Raw genomic sequence first — 22,849 nt, forward strand, 5'->3', positions numbered from 1 at the left:
CTTGGTACCCGGAACTTCAAGAGATGCTCACGGACGAACCGTGGCCTCTACCTCTAAGAAAGGACCTGCTACTGCAGGAGCCTTGTCTGTTCCAAGACTTACCGCGGCTGCGTTTGACGGCATGGCGGTTGAACGCCGGATCCTGAGGGAAAAAGGCATTCCAGAAGAAGTCATCCCTACTCTGGTCAAAGCCAGGAAGGACGTAACCGCAAAACATTATCACCGCATTTGGCGTAAATATGTTGCGTGGTGTGAGGCCAAGAAGGCCCCTACAGAGGAATTTCAACTGGGTCGTTTCCTTCATTTCCTGCAAACAGGACTGTCTATGGGCCTAAAATTAGGGTCCATTAAGGTTCAAATTTCGGCCCTGTCGATTTTCTTCCAGAAAGAACTGGCTTCAGTACCTGAAGTTCAGACATTTGTAAAAGGGGTCCTGCACATACAGCCTCCTTTTGTGCCTCCAGTGGCACCTTGGGATCTCAATGTGGTGTTGAGTTTTCTAAAGTCACATTGGTTTGAACCACTTTCCACTGTGGACTTAAAATATCTCACATGGAAGGTGTCGATGCTGTTAGCCTTGGCTTCAGCCAGGCGTGTGTCAGAATTGGCGGCTTTATCATATAAAAGCCCTTACTTAATTTTTCATTCTGACAGGGCGGAATTGAGGACTCGTCCTCAATTTCTACCTAAGGTGGTTTCTGCATTTCACATGAACCAACCTATTGTGGTACCTGCGGCTACCAGGGACTTAGAGGACTCTAAGTTGCTTGACGTTGTCAGGGCCTTGAAAATATATGTTTCCAGGACGGCTGGAGTCAGAAAATCTGACTCGCTGTTTATCCTGTATGCACCCAACAAGCTGGGTGCTCCTGCTTCTAAGCAGACGATTGCTCGTTGGATTTGTAGTACAATTCAGCTTGCACATTCTGTGGCAGGATTGCCACAGCCAAAATCAGTAAAAGCCCATTCCACAAGGAAAGTGGGCTCATCTTGGGCGGCTGCCCGAGGGGTCTCGGCTTTACAACTTTGCCGAGCAGCTACTTGGTCAGGGGCAAACACGTTTGCTAAATTCTACAAATTTGATACCCTGGCTGAGGAGGACCTGGAGTTCTCTCATTCGGTGCTGCAGAGTCATCCGCACTCTCCCGCCCGTTTGGGAGCTTTGGTATAATCCCCATGGTCCTTTCAGGAACCCCAGCATCCACTAGGACGATAGAGAAAATAAGAATTTACTTACCGATAATTCTATTTCTCGGAGTCCGTAGTGGATGCTGGGCGCCCATCCCAAGTGCGGATTATCTGCAATACTTGTACATAGTTACAAAAATCGGGTTATTATTGTTGTGAGCCATCTTTTCAGAGGCTCCGCTGTTATCATACTGTTAACTGGGTTCAGATCACAGGTTGTACAGTGTAATTGGTGTGGCTGGTATGAGTCTTACCCGGGATTCAAAATCCTTCCTTATTGTGTACGCTCGTCCGGGCACAGTATCCTAACTGAGGCTTGGAGGAGGGTCATAGGGGGAGGAGCCAGTGCACACCACCTGATCCTAAAGCTTTACTTTTTGTGCCCTGTCTCCTGCGGAGCCGCTATTCCCCATGGTCCTTTCAGGAACCCCAGCATCCACTACGGACTCCGAGAAATAGAATTATCGGTAAGTAAATTCTTATTTTTTTCATTAATCCAATGTCCATTGGTAGCAACTATACTCACAGAAGTTCAGTGTGTGTGGGGGGGGTTTAGAGGGAGGGTGGGTTCAGTGGTGCCTATGCCTATCCAGAGGTGCCTATCCATGCCGCTGATCACCCCGATTCAGGAAATCACTTGTAGCGGCTGTGGATGGTGTCCAAGGTGCTACGTGTGGTGGAGGGGTGGGTGCGAGAGGGGTCCAGAGGTGTTGCGGGTGGTGGAGGGGTGGGTGCAGTGGCACGGATGGCGGAAAGGGTGCAGAGGTGCTGTGGGTGGGGGAGGGGTAGGTGTGGAGGGGGCGTAGATGGGGTGGGGGTCTAGAGGTGCTGTGGGTGGGGGGGGTGCGGGTGCAGAAGGGGAGTGTAGATGCTGGGGGTGGGGGAGGGGTGGGGGAGGGGGGGCTGTGGATGAAGGAGGGGGACTGGAGGTGGTGTGCATGGGGGAAGGGCGATGTAGTGGGGGGGGGTGTTTGGGGAGGTGGGGTTGCAGGGGGGTGAGGTTGGGTGATAGGTTCTAGAAGGTGGAGGGGTGGCTGCAGGGGAACCGTGGATGGGGTCCGGAGGTGCTGTGGGAGGTGGTCTAGAGGTGCTGCGGGTGGGGGAGGTGTGGTAGGTCCACGAATGGGGAAGGTGTGTATAGATGATGTGGGTGGAGGAGGGGGCCGGAGGTGCTGTGGTTGGGGGAGTGGCGGCTGCGGGGGTGTGGTTGGGGTCCGGTTGCGCTGTGGGTCCGGTTGCGCTGTGGGCAGGGGAGGGGGCGGGGGGTACTGCGGGTGTGGGTGCTACGGGTGGGGGAGGAAGTGGGAGTGCCGCGGGTGGGAGGGGGGTGTGGTGGATGCTGTGGGTGGGAGGGGGGGAAAGTGCAGCAGTTGGGGCAGATGTGGTGGATGCTGTTGGTGCGGCGGGTGGAGTGGAGGATGCAGGGGTGTAGCGGGGGGGAGAGGTGGGTATGGGGGTGCCGCGGGTTGGGGAGGGGTGGTGGGTGCTGCGGGTGTGGGTGCTACGGGTGGGGGAGGGTCGTGTGCCGTGGGTGGGGGCGGATGTGATGGATGCTGTGGGTGCCACTGGTGGGGGAGGTGCGGGTGGAGTGGAGGGTGTGGGGGGGGCGGAGAGGTGGGTATGGGGGTGGGTTGGGGTAGGAGAGGGTGCGGGGGTGTAGCGGGGGGAGAGGTGGGGGAGGTGCAGGAGTACTGCGGGTGGGGGTTTGCGGGTTGTGGGTGATAGGGGTGGGGGCATGTGCAGGGGACGGATGTGGTGGGTGTCGTGGGTGGAGGAGGGGCGGGGGGTTCTGCGGGTGGGGGCAGGAGTGCCGTGGGTGTGGGAGGGGTGGGGGGTGTTGCGGGTGTGGGTGCTATGGGTGGGGTAGGGGGTGCGAGGCAGATGTGGTGGATGCCGCGGGTGGGGGTGGATGTGGTGGATACTGTGGGTGCCGCGGGTGGGGGAGGGGCGGGCGGGTTTTATGGTGCAGGGAGGATTGGTGGGTATGGGGGTGGGGTCGGAGTGCCGCAGGTGGGGGAGGGGCAGGGAGTGCTGCAGATGTGGCTGACATGGGTGGGGGAGGGGCGGGAGTGCCGGGTGGGGGAGGGGCGGGGGGTGCTGCAGATGTGGCTGCCATGGGTGGGGGAGGGGCGGGAGTGCCGCGGGTGGGGGGTGCTGCAGATGTGGGTGCTATGGGTGGGGGAGTGAGTGCTGCGGGTGGGGGGTGCTGCAGGTGTGGGTGCCGCGGGTGGGAGGGTGCGGGGCGTGTGCCGCGGGTGGGTGGCGGATGTTGTGAAGGCTGTGGGTGCCGCGGGTGGGAGGGGGGCGCCAGTCAGAGGTCGTCCACGGCATTCCCCTCCGGACTGTGCGGCAGCTGAGCAGTCACCGGCTGCCGTGTCACCAGGGTGCAGGGAATGTACGGGGAGAGAGGGGAGTGGGCGGAGATGGGGAGGGAACTGGGCGGGGATGGGCGGACCGAGGGAGGGGACTGTTCCTGGCCTGCATCCAGCCACCCAGATCTGTGACTGTGACTCCGCCCAGCGTTAGAAATGCAGGCACAGAGTCACAGGGCTAATACAGTATATAGGAGATGCCATTTAGGTCTCTTCTCAGGGTCGGACTGGCCCACAGGGGAACAGGGGAAACCACCGGTGGGCCCCACTGCCTGTGGGCCCTCCTTCTCCTTTAGAGATCAGGTTTCAGACTCTATCCTAGTGCACTTGAATTATGCATTATACTTATGTTACATTATACTTCACAAGAATATGGTTTAGTATATATTTACCAAGGGGAACAGGACATGTACTCTGTAATGGGTAGCCAAACGTCTGTGGTGGCTGGCCACGCCCCAGTGGAGCCTGGCCACACCCTTAAGCATGGGCCCCTACAGCAAAACCCCCCGGTGGGCCCTTCATACCCCAGTCCAACACTGTCTCTTCTTATGTTCTACAGAGGGAATTGGCAGATATCTGACCATATAAGAAATGATGCCACGACTTTTCCTGTTCTGGGCTGTGGTCAGGAATATTAAACCCCCATAACCTCATATTGTATAGTGTCATAGTGGTGGGGAGAAAAGTAACCAGTATCACTACTATAACTGTAAACATCAGAACAGTGCGGTGCTGCTCACCGGGGGAAAAGTACTAATTATTAACAATCTCCACTTGAGCAGCATTAGTCGAAGGGAGAGTGGTTTAGAATGTGCGTCACCAGTCATCAGACACGTATAACGCATGCCATGTCGCACACGTGTCCTCAGTCTTGCAGTTCTGACTTCCTGTCTTATCTTTTAGATTCCAAGTCACGTGTTACTCCACGATCTACCTGTGAGTGGCGCTATGATGCTTGTGCAAGTGCTTGTTTCAGAACCTGCAGAGACCCCTCAGGGGAACACTGTCAGAATGTCCCTAAGTAAGTCCTCTATCTCTGCTGCATTTCCAGAAAGCTCACTGTCCAGACATACAGCCCTGTTGCCTGTAGGCAGGATTTGAATATACTGTATGAACGCGTTTCATGACACCTGGCCACTTCCTCAGGCAAGTGTTGAATAAATGATTCATTCACTCAACACTGCCTGAGGAAGCGGCTGTGAAACGCGTTGCAGTTTTAATTGAGAATTAAATGTTTCTCTTATGCCTGATTTTTAAATTATGATGCTATTAAGTTGCATTAAGATACCATTAATCTGTTTCATACAAAAATTGATAATTGATAATGAAATTTTTGTTTGCGTTAAAGGCTGTTTGACCATTTATACCTGACACTAACTGCAGCAGTTCTGTATTGCTCGTTTCCCGGTTATGCTGAGTAAGGGACTAGTTCTACGGTATCCGGTCTCTCGGTCGACCACACTTAGGTCGACTGTCACTAGGTTGACCACTGTTGGTCAACATGCATTAGGTCGACAGGGTTTCTAGGTCGACATGGTCACTAGGTTGACATGTCCTAGGTCGACATGACAAAAGGTCAACATGTGTTTTTCACGATTTATTTATTTTTCTTCATTTTTTTTGAACTTTTTCATACTTTACGATCCACGTGGGCTACATTGGGAACGGTAACCTGTCCCGAAGCATGGCGAGCGGACACGGTGCACTAATTAGGTTTCCCGGTCACTCTATGAAGAAAACGACGCTTAAAAAAAAAGGAAGAATGTCGACATTTTGTCATGTCTACCTTGCTCATGTTAACCTAATGCTTGTGTCGACCTATTTTGGGTGGTCGACCTAGACACTGCCGACCTAAATGTGGTCAACCCTATGAACCACACCCAGTTCTACATGGGGGAAGTGTCACAGCAGTGTTGATCTGTCTGCACAGGAGATACTCTTCTGGTTTTTATTGTTCAGTTAACATAGTTTTCCTGTATCCACGCGGAGACTGAAATGAGCAAAACAGAGTATGGTCAGTGCTGTATAAAGAAAATGTTATTAATAATAATAATAGTACAGTTTTATTAGTGTGTCTACAGAGAAGAGATACAGGCAGGGTAGACGTTACATGAATGTCATTTTAATGTCTTGTCCGTTATGTATTGGATGTTCGTTATTATTAATCCTACAGTATATAATAACAGTCATAGAACTTCTGCTGTTTACAGATTTGTCCTTTTTTATTATTATTTTTCACTCGTGCATTTCTTTTTATTGTTTCCATATATTTCTCCTCCTCTCTTCCTGTCATATCTCTGTCATTCCCTTTCTCATCTTATCGTCACGTTTCATTCCTCTGTGCTTCTCCCTCATGTCCTTGTCTCATCCCAAACTATGGGGCATATGTATTAAGCACCGGGGAAGTGCCAGCCAATCAGCTCCTAACTGTCAATTTACATATTGGAGCTGATTGGCTGGTGCGTTATCACCTTGCACTTATCACTGCTTTATCACTTCTCCAGGCTTAATACATCTGCCCCTATGTCCTATCTCTGTTCCCCATCATGTCCTCCACTGATGCCCTTATATATGTCTTGCGTCCCTTAATATATCCCATCTCTGTTTCCTATCATGTTCTTCACTCTCTACCTCATGTTCTTCTCTCATCCCGAACTATGGGCTGCTTCAGCCCTGCATGTAGTCCCCAATCGGTCGCAACTTACCAATGTTTTGGGGACTGTTCATGCACGGAGACGCAGTTGTAAATTTACTAAGATGGGAGTTATATTTAAGATGGGATGTTGCTCATAGCAACCAATCAGATTCCAGGTATTATCTTCTAGAAGGTGCTAGATAAATGAGAAGTAGAATCTGATTGGTTGCTATGGGCAACATCCCATCTTAAATAGAACTCCTATCTTAGTAAATTTACCCCGCAGTGTGCAATGTGCATGTGCTGTAATGTAACTGTGACCGCTGCGGCCTGCTGGGGGAGGAGACGGGGGAGGCGTCTGTTCCCAGTCATGTCCATCTATCTTCCTGTACAGTGTCTCTTCTCTGTCTCCATCATGTCCGTCTATCTTCCTGTACAGTGTCTCTTCTCTGTTCCCATAATGTCCGTCTTTCTTCCTGTACAGTGTCTCTTCTCTGTTCCCATAATGTGCTTTACCATCTACCCTCATATTCTTCACTCCTCTGCATGTGGGGGGCTGGAGGGTTAGGTTTAGGCTGCGGGGAGGGGGGGTTAGGTATAAGCACCACCGGGGATAGTTAGGGTTAGTCTGCGGGGGAGGGAGGGTTAGGTTTAGCCTGCGGGAAAGGGAGGTTAGGGTTAGGCACCTCAGGGGAGGGTTATCGTTAGGCTGCTGGGGGAGGGGGGGGGGACTAGGGGTAAGGGATAGAATACTGTTGCTATCCTGAGCATTGGAATGCTACTGTCAGTACTATGACTGCCGGGATCCCAATACCATCCCTTAGCACTAACCTTTATTACAGATATATCTCCAGTACTTCTCTCATTCTGCACTATACCCTTGTTCCTCCTGTACTCGTACTAACCTATATCCCCAGATCTCTGTCCCCCAGCATGTCCTTCACCCTCTAGCTCCAGTCCTTCTCCCATCCTGCACTATACCCTTGTTCCTTCTGTACTAGCACTAACCTATATCCCCAGATCTCTGTCCCCCAGCATGTCCTTCACCCTCTAGCTCCGGTCCTTCTCCCATCCTGCACTATACTCTTGTTCCTCCTATACTAGCACTAACCTATATCCCCAGATCTCTGTTCCCCAGCATGTCCTTCACCCTCTAGCTCCAGTCCTTCTCCCATCCTGCACTATACCCTTGTTCCTCTGTACTAGCACTAACCTATATCCCCAGATCTCTGTTCCCCAGCATGTCCTTCACCCTCTAGTTCCGGTCCTTCTCCCATCCTGCACTATACCCTTGTTCCTTCTGTACTAGCACTAACCTATATCCCCAGATCTCTGTTCCCCAGCATGTCCTTCACCCTCTAGCTCCAGTCCTTCTCCCATCCTGCACTATACCCTTGTTCCTTCTGTACTAGCACTAACCTGTATCCCCAGATCTCTGTTCCCCAGCATGTCCTTCACCCTCTAGCTCCAGTCCTTCTCCCATCCTGCACTACACCCTTGTTCCTTCTGTACTAGCACTAACCTATATCCCCAGATCTCTGTTCCCCAGCATGTCCTTCACCCTCTAGCTCCGGTCCTTCTCCCATCCTACTCTGTTTCCTTGTACTTTCTTCCTGTACTAGCACCTCCTCATTATAATTTGACACATGTTCTACATTCTGGTACCTGTATACTGCCCTTCTCAGGTTATCCTCAGTCAGTAGAATTGGTCAGTTTTATGTCACAGCTGTCTCTTCCAGGGTTGAAGGCTGTTTCCCACTGTGCCCCCCAGACATGGTAGTGGATGAAGTCACTAGGAAATGTGTTTTCTTCCCAGACTGTAAGTTTACTTCTCTTACTGTAACATGTGCAATATTGTGAGTGCTGTCTTCCAGCTGTAACATACAGTATGTGAGGGGTTGGATATGCGTGACCGGCGGTCTCCTGCATACCTCCGCCATTATCCCGGCAGCGTAATGCCGATGGGGGCGAGCGCAACAAGCCTGCGGTCACCACAGGTTCTATTTCCACTCTTTGGGTGTCGTGGGCACCTACGAGTGGGGATAGTCCCTGTTAGTCGTTATGCCGACTGTTGGGATTCTCATGGGGGCTTGATGTAGGGGGAGGTGTTGTGACCGGAGGTCAGGAGAAATAACTACATCCTCGTGAGTGCTCTCTTCCAGATGTAACACATATAGCACGTGAGTGCTCTCTTCCAGATGTAACACATAGCATGTGAGTGCTCTCTTCCAGCTGTAACATGTATACCACGTGACCTCTTCCAGGTGTAACGTATAGCATGTCAGTGCTCTCTTCCAGGTGTAACACACATAGCATGTGAGTGCTCTCTTCCAGCTGTTACATATATACCACGGGAGTAACCTCTTCCAGGTGTAACACATATAGCACGTGAGTGCTCTCTTCCAGCTGTAATACATATGGCATGTGAGTGCTGTCTTCCAGGTGTAACACATAGCATGTGAGTGCTCTCTTCCAGCTGTAACATATAGCATGTGAGTGCTCTCTTCCAGGTGTAATACACATAGCATGTCAGTGCTCTCTTCCAGCTGTAAATATATACCACGTGAGTACCCTCTTCCAGGTGTAACACATATAGCACGTGAGTGCTGTCTTTTAGGTGTAACACATATAGCACGTGAGTGCTGTCTTCCAGATGTAACACATATAGCATGTGAGTGCTCTCTTCCAGCTGTAACATTTAGCACGTGAGTGCTCCCTTCCAGGTGTAACACGTATAGCATGTGAGTGCTCTCTTCCAGCTGTAACATATAGCATGTGAGTGCTCTCTTCCAGCTGTAACATATAGCATGTGAGTGCTGTCTTCCAGGTGTAACACATATAGCACGTGAGTGCTCTCTTCCAGCTTTAATACATATAGCACGTGAGTGCTGTCTTCCAGGTGTAACACATATAGCATGTGAGTGCTCTCTTCCAGCTGTAACATATAGCATTTGAGTGCTCTCTTCCAGGTGTAGCACATACAGCATGTGAGTGCTCTCTTCCAGGTGTAACACATATAGCACGTGAGTGCTCTTTCCAGGTGTAACACATATAGCATGTGAGTGCTCTCTTCCAGGTGTAACACATATAGCACGTGAGTGCTCTCTTCCAGATGTAACACACATAGCATGTCAGTGCTCTCTCCCAGCTGTAAATATATACCACGTGAGTACCCTCTTCCAGGTGGTAGAGGGTATGTGAGTGCTCTCTTCCAGCTGTAACATATAGCATGTGAGTGCTCTCTTCTAGGTGTAACACATATAGCACGTGAGTGCTCTCTTCCAGCTGTAACATATAGCATGTGAGTGCTCTCTTCCAGGTGTAACACATATAGCACGTGAGTGCTCTCTTCCAGCTGTAACATATAGCATATGAGTGCTCTCTTCCAGGTGTAACACATATAGCATGTGAGTGCTCTCTTCCAGGTGTAACACATTTAGCATGTGAGTGCTCTCTTCCAGCTGTAACATATAGCATGTGAGTGCTCTCTTCCAGGTGTAACACATATAGCACGTGAGTGCTCTCTTCCAGCTGTAACATATAGCATGTGAGTGCTCTCTTCCAGCTGTAACATATAGCATGTGAGTGCTCTCTTCCAGCTGTAACATATAGCATGTGAGTGCTCTCTTCCAGGTGTAACACATTTAGCACGTGAGTGCTCTCTTCCAGATGTAACATATAGCATGTGAGTGCTCTCTTCCAGGTGTAACACATATAGCATGTGAGTGCTCTCTTCCAGCTGTAACATATAGCATGAGAGTGCTCTCTTCCAGCTGTAACATATAGCATGTGAGTGCTCTCTTCCAGGTGTAACACATATAGCATGTGAGTGCTCTCTTCCAGCTTTAACATATAGCATGTGAGTGCTCTCTTCCAGGTGTAACACATATAGCACGTGAGTGCTCTCTTCCAACTGTAACATATAGTATGTGAGTGCTGTCTTCCAGCTGTAAATATGTACCACGTGAGTACCCTCTTCCAGGTGTAACACATATAGCACGTGAGTGCTGTCTTCCAGGTGTAACACATATAGCATGTGAGTGCTCTCTTCCAGGTGTAACACACATAGCATGTCAGTGCTCTCTTCCAACTGTAACATATAGCATGTGAGTGCTCTCTTCTAGGTGTAACACATATAGCACGTGAGTGCTCTCTTCCAGCTGTAATACATATAGCACGTGAGTGCTGTCTTCCAGGTGTAACACACAAAGCATGTCAGTGCTCTCTTCCAGCTGTAACATATAGCACGTGAGTGCTCTCTTCCAGGTGTAGCACATATAGCATCTGAGTGCTCTCTTCCAGCTGTAACATATAGCATGTGAGTGCTCTCTTCCAGGTGTAACACATATAGCACGTGAGTGCTCTCTTCCAGGTGGAACACATATAGCACGTGAGTGCTCTCTTCCAGGTGTAACACACATAGCATGTCAGTGCTCTCTCCCAGCTGTAAATATATACCACGTGAGTACCCTCTTCCAGGTGTAACACATATAGCATGTGAGTGCTCTCTTCCAGGTGTAACACATATAGCACGTGAGTGCTCTCTTCCAGCTGTAACATATAGCATGTGAGTGCTCTCTTCCAGGTGTAACACATATAGCACGTGAGTGCTCTCTTCCAGCTGTAACATATAGCATGTGAGTGCTCTCTTCCAGGTGTAACACATATAGCATGCGAGTGCTCTCTTCCAGGTGTAACACATATAGCATGTGAGTGCTCTCTTCCAGCTGTAACATATAGCATGTGAGTGCTCTCTTCCAGGTGTAACACATATAGCACGTGAGTGCACTCTTCCAGCTGTAACATATAGCATGTGAGTGCTCTCTTCCAGGTGTAACACATATAGCACGTGAGTGCTCTCTTCCAGCTTTAACATATAGCATGTGAGTGCTCTCTTCCAGGTGTAACACATATAGAATGTGAGTGCTCTCTTCCAGGTGTAACACATATAGCACGTGGGGTATGGGTCATTGGGTCGACCCAACTTAGGTCGACAGTCATTAGGTTGACAACTAAAGGTTGACATGCATTAGGTCGACAGGGACACTAGGCCGACTTGGTCATTAGGTCGACATGTACTAGGTGGACAGGTCAACAGGTCGACATGAGTTTTTGGACTTTTTCTCTGACGTCCTAAGTGGATGCTGGGACTCCGTAAGGACCATGGGGATTAGCGGCTCCGCAGGAGACTGGGCACAACTAAAGAAAGCTTTAGGACTACCTGGTGTGCACTGGCTCCTCCCACTAAGACCCTCCTCCAGACCTCAGTTAGATTCTTGTGCCCGGCTGAGCTGGATGCACACTAGGGGCTCTCCTGAGCTCCTAGAAAGAAAGTATATTTAGGTTTTTTATTTTACAGTGAGATCTGCTGGCAACAGACTCACTGCAGCGAGGGACTAAGGGGAGAAGAAGCGAACCTACCTAACTGTGGGTAGTTTGGGCTTATTAGGCTACTGGACACCATTAGCTCCAGAGGGATCGACCGCAGGACCCGACCTTGGTGTTCGTTCCCGGAGCCGCGCCGCCGTCCCCCTTACAGAGCCAGAAGCATGAAGAGTCCGGAAAAGCGGCGGCAGAAGACTTCGGTCTTCACCAAGGTAGCGCACAGCACTGCAGCTGTGCGCCATTGCTCCTCATGTACACCTCACACTCCGGTCACTGATGGGTGCAGGGGTGCAGGGCGCTGGGGGGGCGCCCTGAGGGCATTATATGACACCTTGGCTGGCAAATCTACATCATATATAGTCCTAGAGGCTATATAGATATAAAATTACCCCTGCCAGTATTCCAGAAAAAGCGGGAGAAAGTCAGCCGAAAAAGGGGCGGGGCTTCTCCCTCAGCACACTGGCGCCATTACTCTTCACAGTGCAGCTGGAAGACAGCTCCCCCCTGTAGTTTTTCAGGCTCAAAGGGTTAAAAAGAGAGTGGGGGGGGGGCACTAAATTTAGGCGCAATATATGTATACAAGCAGCTATTTGGGGAAAAACCACTCAGTTATAGTGTTAATCCCTGCATTATATAGCGCTCTGGTGTGTGCTGGCATACTCTCTCTCTGTCTCCCCAAAGGACTTTGTGTGGTCCTGTCCTCAGTCAGAGCATTCCCTGTGTGTGTGCGGTGTGTCGGTACGGCTGTGTCGACAAGTTGGATGAGGAAGGTTACGTGGAGGCGGAGCAGAGGCCGATAAATGGGATGTCGCCCCCTGTGGGGCTGACACCAGAGTGGATGGATAGGTGGAAGGTATTAACCGACAGTGTCAACTCTTTACATAAAAGGCTGGATGACGTAACAGCTGTGGGACAGCCGGCTTCTCAGCCCGCGTCTGCCCAGGCGTCTCAAAGGCCATCAGGGGCTCAAAAAACGCCCGTTACCTCAGATGGCAGACACAGATGTCGACACGGAGTCTGACTCCAGTGTCGACGAGGTTGAGACATCTACACAATCCACTAGGAACATCCGTTACATGATCTCGGCAATGAAAAATGTGTTACGCATTTTCTGACATGAACCCAATACCACATAAAAGGGGTTTTATTTTTGGGGAGAAAAAGCAGCCAGTGTTTTGTTCCCCCATCAGATGAATGAATGAAGTGTGTAAAGGAGCGTGGGTTCCCCCGATAAGAAACTGGTAATTTCTAAAAAGTTACTGATGGCGTACCCTTTCCCGCCAGAGGATAGGTCACGTTGGGAGATATCCCTTAGGGTGGATAAGGCGCTCACACGTTTGTCAAAAGGTGGCACTGCCGTCTTAGGATACGGCCACCTTGAAGGAGCCTGCTGATAAAAAGCAGGAGCCGATCCTGAAGTCTGTATATACACACTCAGGTTATATACTGAGACCTGCAATTGCCTCAGCATAAATAGTGCTGCTGCAGCGTGGTCTGATACCCTGTCAGATAATATTAATACTCTAAGACAGGGATAATATTTTGCTAACATTGAGCATATTAAAGACGTTGTCTTATATATAAAGGATGCACAGAGGGATATTTGCCGGCTGGCATCCAGAATTAATGCAATGTCCATTCTGCCAGGAGGGTATTAGAAACCCGGCAGTGGACAGGTGATGCTGCCTGTAAAAGGCACATGGAGATTCTGCCTTATAAGGGTGAGGAATTGTTTGGGGATGGTCTCTGGGACCTCGTATCCACAGCAACAGCTGGGAAGAAAAATTTTTACTTCAGGTTTCCTCACAGCCTAAGAAAGCACCGTATTTTCAGGTACAGTCCTCTCGGCTTCAGAAAAGCAAGCGGGTCAAAGGCGCTTCCTTTCTGCACAGAGACAAGGGAAGAAGGAAAAAGCTGCACAGCCAGTTCCCAGGATCAAAAATCTTCCCCCGCTTCCTCTGAGTCCACCGCATGACGCTGGGGCTCCACAGGTGGAGACAGGTGCGGTAGGGGCGCGTCTCGGGAACTTCAGGGACCAGTGGGCTTGCCCACAGGTGGATCTCTAGGTTCTGCAAATAGTATCACAGGGATACAGGCTGGAGTTCGAGGCGACTCCCCCTCGCCGTTACCTCACATCAGCCTTGCCTGCTGCCCTCGGAGAAAGGTAGTACTGGCGGCAATTCACAAGCTGTACTTCCAGCAGGTGAAATCAAGGTACCCCTCCTTCAACAAGGCCGGGGTTACTATTCCAAAATGTTGTGGTACCGAAACCAGACGGTTCGGTGAGACCCATTCTAAAATTGAAAGCCTTGAACACTTATATACGAAGGTTCAAGTTCAAAATGGAATCGCTCAGGGCGATTATTGCAAGCCTGGAGAATTTCATGGTATCACTGGACATCAAGGATGATTACCTGCATGTCCCTATTTACCCTCTTCACCAGGAGTACCTCAATATTGTGGTACAGGATTGTCATTACCAATTCCAGACGTTGCCGTTGGTCTGTCCCCGGCACCGAGGTATTAACCAACGTAATGGCCGAAATAATTATCCCGTACTTGGACGATCTCCTTATAAAGGCGAGGTCCAGGGAGCAGTTGTTCGTCGGAGTAGCACTATCTCGGGAAGTGCTACAACAGCACGGCGCGTCTACTGTTCATGGGTATGGTTCTGGACACAGAACAGGATAAAAAGGGTTTCTCCCGGAGGAGAAGTCCAAGGAGTTGTTGTCTCTAGACAGAGACCTCCTAATACGTATACAGGTGTCGGTGCATCAATGCACGCGAGCCCTGGGAAAGATGGTAGCTTCTTACGAAGAAATTCCATTCGCCAGGTCCCATGCAAGGATTTTCCAGTGGGATCTGTTGGACAAGTGGTCCGGGTCGCATCTTCAGATGCATCGGCGGATAACCCTGTCTCCAAGGGTCAGGGTGTCGCTGTTGTGGTGGCTGCAGAGTGCTCATCTTCTAGGGGGCCGCAGATTCGGCATACAGGACTGGGTCCTGGTGACCACGGATGCCAGCCTTCGAGGCTGGGGGGCAGTCACACAGGGAAGGAACTTCCAAGGCTATGGAAAAGTCAGGAGACTTCCCTACACATAAATATTCCTGAACTGAGGGCCATTTACAATGCCCTAAGTCAGGCTAGACCCCTGCTTCAACACCGGCCGGTGCTGATCCAGTCAGACAACATCACGGCGGTCGCTCATGTAAACCGACAGGGCGGCACAAGAAGCAGGATGGCGATGGCAGAAGCCACAAGGATTCTCCGATGGGCGGAAAATCATGTGTTAGCACTGTCAGCAGTGTTCATTCCCGGAGTGGACAACTGAGAAGCAGACTTTCTCAGAAGACACGACCTCCACCCGGGAGAGTGGGGACTTCATCCAGAAGTCTTCCAAATGATTGTACACCGTTGGGAAAGGCCACAGGTGGACATGATGGCGTCCCGCCTCAACTAAAAGTTACAAAGATATTGCGCCAGGTCAAGGACCCTCAGGCGATAGCTGTGGACGCTCTGGTAACACCGTGGGTGTACCAGTCGGTGTATGTGTTCCCTTCTCTGCCTCTCTTACCCAGGGTAATGAGAATAATAAGAAGGAGAGGAGTAAGAACTATACTCATTGTTCCGGGTTGGCTAAGAAGAGCTTGGTAACCAGAACTCCAAGAAATGATCTCAGAGGACCCATGGCCTCTGCCGCTCAGACAGGACCTGCTGCAGCAGGGGGCCTGTCTGTTCCAAGACGTACCGCGGCTGCGTTGACGGCATGGCGGTTGAACGCCGGATCCTGAAGGAAAAGGGAATTCCGGAGGAAGTTATCCCTACGCTATTTAAAGCTAGGAAAGAAGTGAACGCAAACCATTATCACCGCATATGGCGGAAATATGTTGCGTACTGTGAGGCCAGGAAGGCCCCAATGGAGAAATTTCAGCTAGGTCGATGTCTGCACTTCCTACAGTCAGAGGTGACTATGGGCCTAAAATTGGGTTCCATTAAGGTCCAGATTTCGGCTCTATCGATTTTCTTCCAAAATTGAACTGGCTTCACTGCCTGAAGTTCAGACTTTTGTTAAGGGAGTGCTGCAAAGTCAGCCCCCGTTTGTGCCTCCAGTGGCACCGTGGGATCTCAACGTGGTGTTGGATTTCCTGAAGTCGCATTGGGTTGAGCCACTTAAATCCGTGGAGCTATAATACCTCACGTGGAAAGTGGTCATTCTGTGGGCCTTGGCGTCGGCCAGGCGTGTATCAGAATTGGCGGCTTTGTCATACAAAAGCCCTTATCTGTATTTTATATGGATAAGGCGGAATTGAGGACTCGTTCCCAATTCCTTCCTAAGGTGGTATCAGTTTTTCATGTGAACCAACCTATTGTGGTGCCTGCGGCTACTTGGGACTTGGAGGATTCCAAGTTACTGGATGTAGTCAGGGCCCTGAAAAGTATATGTTTCCAGGACAGCTGGAGTCAGGAAAACTGACTCGCTGTTTCTCCTGTATGCACCCAACAAGCTGGGTGCTCCTGCTTCTAAGCAGACGATTGCTCGCTGGATCTGTAGCACGATTCAACTTGCACATTCTGCGGCTGGACTGCCGCACCCTAAATCTGTAAAAGCCCATTCCATGAGGAAGGTGGGCTCTTCTTGGGCGGCTGCCCGAGGGGTCTCGGCTTTACAACTTTGCCGAGCTGTTACTTGGTCGGGTTAAAACATTTTTGTAAGAGTCTACAAGTTTGATACCCTGGCTGAGGAGGACCTAGAGTTTGCTCATTCGGTGCTGCAGAGTCATCCGCACTCTCCTGCCCGTTTGGGAGCTTTGGTATAATCCCCATGGTCCTTACGGAGTCCCAGCATCCACTTAGGACGTCAGAGAAAATAAGATTTTACTCACCGGTAAATCTATTTCTCGTAGTCCGTAGTGGATGCTGGGCGCCCATCCCAAGTGCGGATTGTCTGCAATACTTGTTTATAGTTATTGCCTAACTAAAGGGTTATTGTTGAGCCATCTGTTGAGAGGCTCAGTTATATTTCATACTGTTAACTGGGTATAGTATCACGAGTTATACGGTGTGATTGGTGTGGCTGGTATGAGTCTTACCCGGGATTCAAAATCCTTCCTTATTGAGTCAGCTCTTCCGGGCACAGTATCCTAACTGAGGCTTGGAGGAGGGTCATAGTGGGAGGAGCCAGTGCACACCAGGTAGTCCTAAAGCTTTCTTTAGTTGTGCCCAGTCTCCTGCGGAGCCGCTAATCCCCATGGTCCTTACGGAGTCCCAGCATCCACTACGGACTACGAGAAATAGATTTACCGGTGAGTAAAATCTTATTTTTGGTGTCGTTTTCTTCGTAAAGTTACGGGGAACCCCAATTAGTGCACCTTGTCCCTCGCATGGCTCGCTTCGCTTGCCATGCTTCGGACAAGGTTACCCTTCCCAATTGTAGTCCACGTGGATCGTAAAGTATGAAAAAGTCCAAAAATTGAAAAGAAATGTGAAAAACTCATGTCGACCTTTTGACCTGTCGACCTAGTACATGTTGACCTAATGACCATGTCGACCTAGGTTCCCTGTCAACGTAATGCATGTTGACCTTTAGTGGTCGACCTAATGACTATCAACCTAACGACCGTATCCCTAGCACGTGAGTGCTGTCTTTTAGGTGGAACACATACTGTATAGCACAGCTGTAATACATATACTGTAGCATGTAAGTTCTCTCTTTCAGTTGTAACTTATGCAGCACGTGCAGGGGCGTGACTAGAACTTCTTCTCCCTCAAGCCAAAACATTCTCTGCCCCCCCCCCCCCACCTATAATTGCCACTCAAAAAGTGATGAATCGGCACGTGCTGCAAAAAATGGGGCGTAGCCTTGCTGAAATGGGTGTGGCTTTGCTTAAAGGGGCGTGGCATTGCAGGAAAAGACTCTCTTATACCCCAGTTTTGCAACCTGCACGCCCAGATGTTGGCCACCACAGGAAAAAAAATAATTTTGATTCATGCCCCTTACATTATTTGTAATTTCTCTGACGTCCTAGTGGATGCTGGGTTCTCCGTAAGGACCATGGGGAATAGACGGGCTCCGCAGGAGACTGGGCACTCTTAAAAGAAAGATTAGGTACTACATCTGGTGTGCACTGGCTCCTCCCTCTATGCCCCTCCTCCAGACCTCAGTTAGAGAATCTGTGCCCGGCCAGAGCTGGATGCACTCTAGGGGCTCTCCTGAGCTTCCTAGAAAGAAAGTATTTGTTAGGTTTTTTATTTTCAGTGAGATCTGCTGGCAACAGACTCACTGCTACGTGGGACTGAGGGGAGAGAAGCGAACCTACCTGCTTGCAGCTAGCTTGGGCTTCTTAGGCTACTGGACACCATTAGCTCCAGAGGGATCGAACACAGGCCCAGTCCTCGGTCGTCCGGTCCCGGAGCCGCGCCGCCGTCCCCCTTGCAGAGCCAGAAGAACCGAAGAGAAGTTGAAAATCGGCGGCTGAAGACTCCGGTCTTCATTAAGGTAGCGCTGGGCAGCAATTAGAGTACCTTACATGGCTAAATAGCACATAATACAGCTAATAAACTGTATATGTGCATAATCCCCTGCCATAAAGCATATAAAAAAGCGTGAGAAGTCCGCCGAGAAAGGGGCGGGGCTATCTTCCTCAGCACACAGGCGCCATTTTCTCTTCACAGCTCCGCTGGAAGACAGCTCCCCAGGCTCTCCCCTGCAGTTTCCAGGCTTCAAGGGTAAAAAAGAGAGAGGGGGGGCACTAAATTTAGGCGCAAACTGTGTATAATAAGCTGCTATAGGGAAAAATCACTCACTTTAGTGTAAATCCCTGGTTATATAGCGCTGTGGTGTGTGCTGGCATACTCTCTCTCTGTCTCCCCAAAGGACTTTGTGGGGTCCTGTCCTCAGTCAGAGCATTCCCTGTGTGTGTGTGCAGTGTGTTGGTACGGCTGTGTCGATATGTTTGATGAGGACGCTTACGTGGAGGCGGAGCAGGAGCCGATAAGTGTGATGTTGCCCCCTGCGGGGCCGACACCAGAGTGGATGGATATGTGGAAGGTATTAACCGACAGTGTCAACTCCTTGCATAAAAGGTTCGATGACGTAACAGCTTTGGGACAGCCGGCATCTCAGCCCGCGCCTGCCCAAATGTCTCAGAGGCCATCAGGGGCTCAAAAACGCCCGCTACCTCAGATGGCAGACACAGATGTCGACACGGAGTCTGACACCAGTGTCGACGAGGGTGAGACAAATGTACAATCCACAAGGACCATCCGATGTATGATTACGGCAATGAAAAATGTGTTGCACATTTCTGACATTAACCCGGTTACCACAAAAAAGGGTATTATGTTTGGGGAGAAAAAGCAGCCAGTGACTTTTCCCCCATCTGAAGAGTTAAATGAATTGTGTGAAGAAGCGTGGTGTTCCCCAGATAAGAAACTAGTGATTTCTAAGCGGTTACTAATGGCGTACCCTTTCCCGCCAACGGATAGGTTACGCTGGGAGACATCCCCTAGGGTGAACAAGGCGCTCACACGCTTATCAAAAAAGGTGGCACTGCCGTCTCAGGATACGGCCGCCTTAAAGGAGCCTGCAGATAGAAAGCAGGAGGCTATCCTGAAGTCTGTGTATACACACTCAGGTACTATACTGAGACCTGCTATTGCTTCAGCATGGATGTGTAGTGCTGCAGCAGCATGGTCTGATTCCCTGTCAGATAACATTGATTCCCTTGACAGGGATACTATTTTGCTAACTATAGAGCATATTAAAGATGTAGTCTTATATATGAGAGATGCACAGAGGGACATTTGCCGGCTGGCATCTAGAATTAATGCAATGTCCATTTCTGCCAGAAGAGTATTATGGACTCGGCAGTGGACAGGTGATGCTGATTCTAAAAGGCACATGGAAGTTTTGCCTTATAAGGGTGAGGAATTGTTTGGGGACGGTCTCTCGGACCTCGTATCCACAGCAACAGCTGGGAAGTCGACTTTTTTACCTCAGGTTCCCTCACAGCCTAAGAAAGCACCGTATTATCAAGTACAGTCCTTTCGGCCTCAGAAAAGCAAGCGGGTCAGAGGCGCGTCCTTTCTGCCCAGAGGCAGGGGTAGAGGGAAAAAGCTGCACCAGACAGCCAGTTCCCAGGAACAAATATCTTCCCCTGCTTCCACTAAGTCCACCGCATGACGCTGGGGCTCCACAGGTGGAGCCAGGTGCGGTGGGGGCCCGTCTCCGGTACTTCAGCGCCCAGTGGGTTCGCTCACAGGTGGATCTCTGGGTTCTACAAGGTATCTCAGGGATACATGCTGGAGTTCGAGACGTCTCCCCCTCGCCGTAACCTCAAATCAGCCTTGACAGCTACTCCCAAGGAAAGTGTGGTAGTACTGGCGGCAATTCACAAGCTGTACCTCCAGCAGGTGATAATCAAAGTTCCTCTCCTGCAACAGGGACGAGGTTACTTTTCCACAATGTTTATGGTACCGAAACCAGACGGTTCGGTGAGACCCATTCTAAAATTGAAATCCTTGAACACTTATATAAGGAAGTTCAAGTTCAAAATGGAATCGCTCAGGGCGGTTATTGCAAGCCTGGAAGAGGGGGATTTTATGGTGTCACTGGACATCAAGGATGCTTACCTACATGTCCCCATTTACCCACCTCACCAGGAGTACCTCAGGTTTGTGGTACAGGACTGCCATTACCAATTCCAGACGTTGCCGTTTGGTCTGTCCAGGGCACCGAGGGTATGTACCAAGGTAATGGCCAAAATTATGATACTCCTTCGAAAGAAGGGAGTTATAATTATCCCGTAGTTGGACGATCTCCTTATAAAGGCGAGGTCCAAGGAGCAGTTGTTGGTCGGAGTAGCACTATCTCAGGAAGTACTACAACAGCACGGCTGGATTCTGAATAGCCTAAAGTCGCAGCTGGTTCCTACGACGCGTCTGCTGATATTGGGCATGTTTCTGGACACAGAACAGAAGAAGGTGTTTCTCCCGGAGGAGAAGGCCAAGGAGTTGTCATCTCTGGTCAGAGACCTCCTGAAACCAAAACAGGTGTTGGTGCATCACTGCACGCGAGTCCTGGAAAAGATGGTAGCTTCTTATGAAGCAATTCCCTTCGGCAGGTTCCATGCAAGGAATTTTCAGTGGGATCTGTTAGACAAGTGAGGATCGCATCTTCAGATGCTTTGGCTGATCACCCTGTCCCCGAGGGCCAGGGTGTCTCTGCTGTGGTGGCTGCAGAGTGCTCATCTTCTCGAGGGCCGCAGATTCGGCATTCAGGACTGGGTCCTGGTGACCACGGATGCAAGCCTCCGAAGTTGGGGAGCAGTCACTCAGGGAAGAAACTTCCAAGGACAATGGTTGAGTCAGGAGACTTCCCTACACATAAATATTCTGGACCTAAGGGCCATTTACAATGCCCTAAGTCAAGCAGAACCCCTGCTTCAAAACCTGCCGGTGCTGATTCAGTCAGACAACATCACGGCTGTCGCCCATGTAAACCGACAAGGCGGCACAAGAAGCAGGATGGCGTTGGCAGAAGCCACAAGGATTCTCCGATGGGCGGAGAATCACGTGCTAACACTGTCAGCAGTGTTCATTCCGGGTGTGGAAAACTGGGAAGCAGACTTCCTCAGCAGGCATGACCTCCACCCGGGGGAGTGGGGACTTCATCCAGAAGTCTTCACGCAGATTGTAAACCGTTGGGAACGGCCACAGGTGGACATGATGGCGTCCCGCCTCAACAAAAAGCTAAAAAAGTATTGCGCCAGGTCAAGAGACCCTCAGGCGATAGCTGTGGACGCACTAGTGACACTGTGGGTGTACCAGTCGGTTTATGTGTTCCCTCCTCTTCCTCTCATACCCAAGGTACTGAGGATAGTAAGAAAGAGAGGAGTAAGAACTATACTCGTAGTTCGGATTGGCCAAGAAGAACTTGGTACCCAGAACTACAAGAAATGATCTCGGAGGACCCATGGCCTCTGTCTATCAGACAGGACCTGTTACTGCAGGGGCCCTGTCTGTTCCAAGACTTACCGCGGCTGCGTTTGAAGGCTTGGCGGTTGAACGCCGGATCCTAACGGAAAAGGGCGCTCCAGATGAAGTGATTCCTACGCTGTTAAAGGCTAGGAAAGACGCTGCCTGAAGTTCAGACGTTGTTAAGGGAGTGCTGCATATTCAGCCACTTTTTGTGCCTCCAGTGGCACCTTGGGATCTCAACGTAGTGTTGGATTTCCTAAAATCACATTGTTTTGAGCCACTTCAGACCGTGGAGTTGAAGTATCTCCCGTGGAAAGTGGTCATGCTTTTGGGCCTTGGCTTCGGCTAGGCATGTGTCAGAATTGGCGGCTTGGTCATGTAAAAGCCCTTATCTGATCTTCCATATGGATAGGGCAGAATTGAGGACTCGTCCGCAGTTTCTCCCTAAGGTGGTATCAGCGTTTCATTTGAACCAACCTATTGTGGTGCCTGCGGCTACTCGGGACTTGGAGGATTCCAAGTTGCTGGACGTAGTCCGGGCCCTGAAAATATATGTTTCCAGGACGGCTGGAGTCAGAAAATCTGACTCGCTGTTTATCCTGCATGCACCCAACAAGCTGGGTGCTCCTGCTTCTAAGCAGGCTATTGCTCGCTGGATCTGTAGCACGATTCAACTTGCACATTCTGCGGCTGGACTGCCGCACCCTAAATCTGTAAAAGCCCATTCCACGAGGAAGGTGGGCTCTTCTTGGGCGGCTGCCCGAGGGGTCTCGGTTTTACAACTTTGCCGAGCTGCTACCTGGTCGGGGTCAAACATGGTTGCAAAATTATACAAGTTTGATACCCTGGCTGAGGAGGACCTTGAGTTTGCTCATTCGGTGCTACAGAGTCATCCACACTCTCCCGCCCGTTTGGGAGCTTTGGTATTATCCCCATGGTCCTTACGGAGTACCCAGCATCCACTAGGACGTCAGAGAAATATAAGAATTTACTCACCGGTAATTCTATTTCTCGTAGTCCGTAGTGGATGCTGGGAGCCCGTCCCAAGTGCGGACTTTCTGCAATACTTGTATATAGTTATTGCTTAACTATAGGGTTATTGTTCTGAGCCATCTGTTGAATGAGGCTCAGTTGTTGTTCATACTGTTAACTGGGTATAGTTATCACAAGTTGTACAGTGTGATTGGTGTGGCTGGTATGAGTCTTACCCTGGATTCCAAATCCTTTCCTAGTAATGTCAGCTTTTCCGGGCACAGTTTCCCTAACTGAGGTCTGGAGGAGGGGCATAGA

General features: G+C 50.2%; 1 protein-coding gene across 1 annotated transcript in view; it reads left to right on the forward strand.

Annotated features, from left to right (window-relative positions):
• OTOG (otogelin) overlaps positions 1-22,849 on the forward strand; it is a 416,567-nt gene that overhangs the window by 246,385 nt on the left and 147,333 nt on the right. The window contains exons 33-34 of the mRNA XM_063944165.1: positions 4,464-4,581; positions 7,935-8,014. Coding sequence (XP_063800235.1) covers positions 4,464-4,581; positions 7,935-8,014 — 198 coding nt within the window. The remainder of the gene's footprint in view (positions 1-4,463; positions 4,582-7,934; positions 8,015-22,849) is intronic.

The sequence above is a fragment of the Pseudophryne corroboree genome, chromosome 11, assembly GCF_028390025.1.
Source record: "Pseudophryne corroboree isolate aPseCor3 chromosome 11, aPseCor3.hap2, whole genome shotgun sequence".
NCBI classification, from domain to species: domain Eukaryota; kingdom Metazoa; phylum Chordata; class Amphibia; order Anura; family Myobatrachidae; genus Pseudophryne; species Pseudophryne corroboree.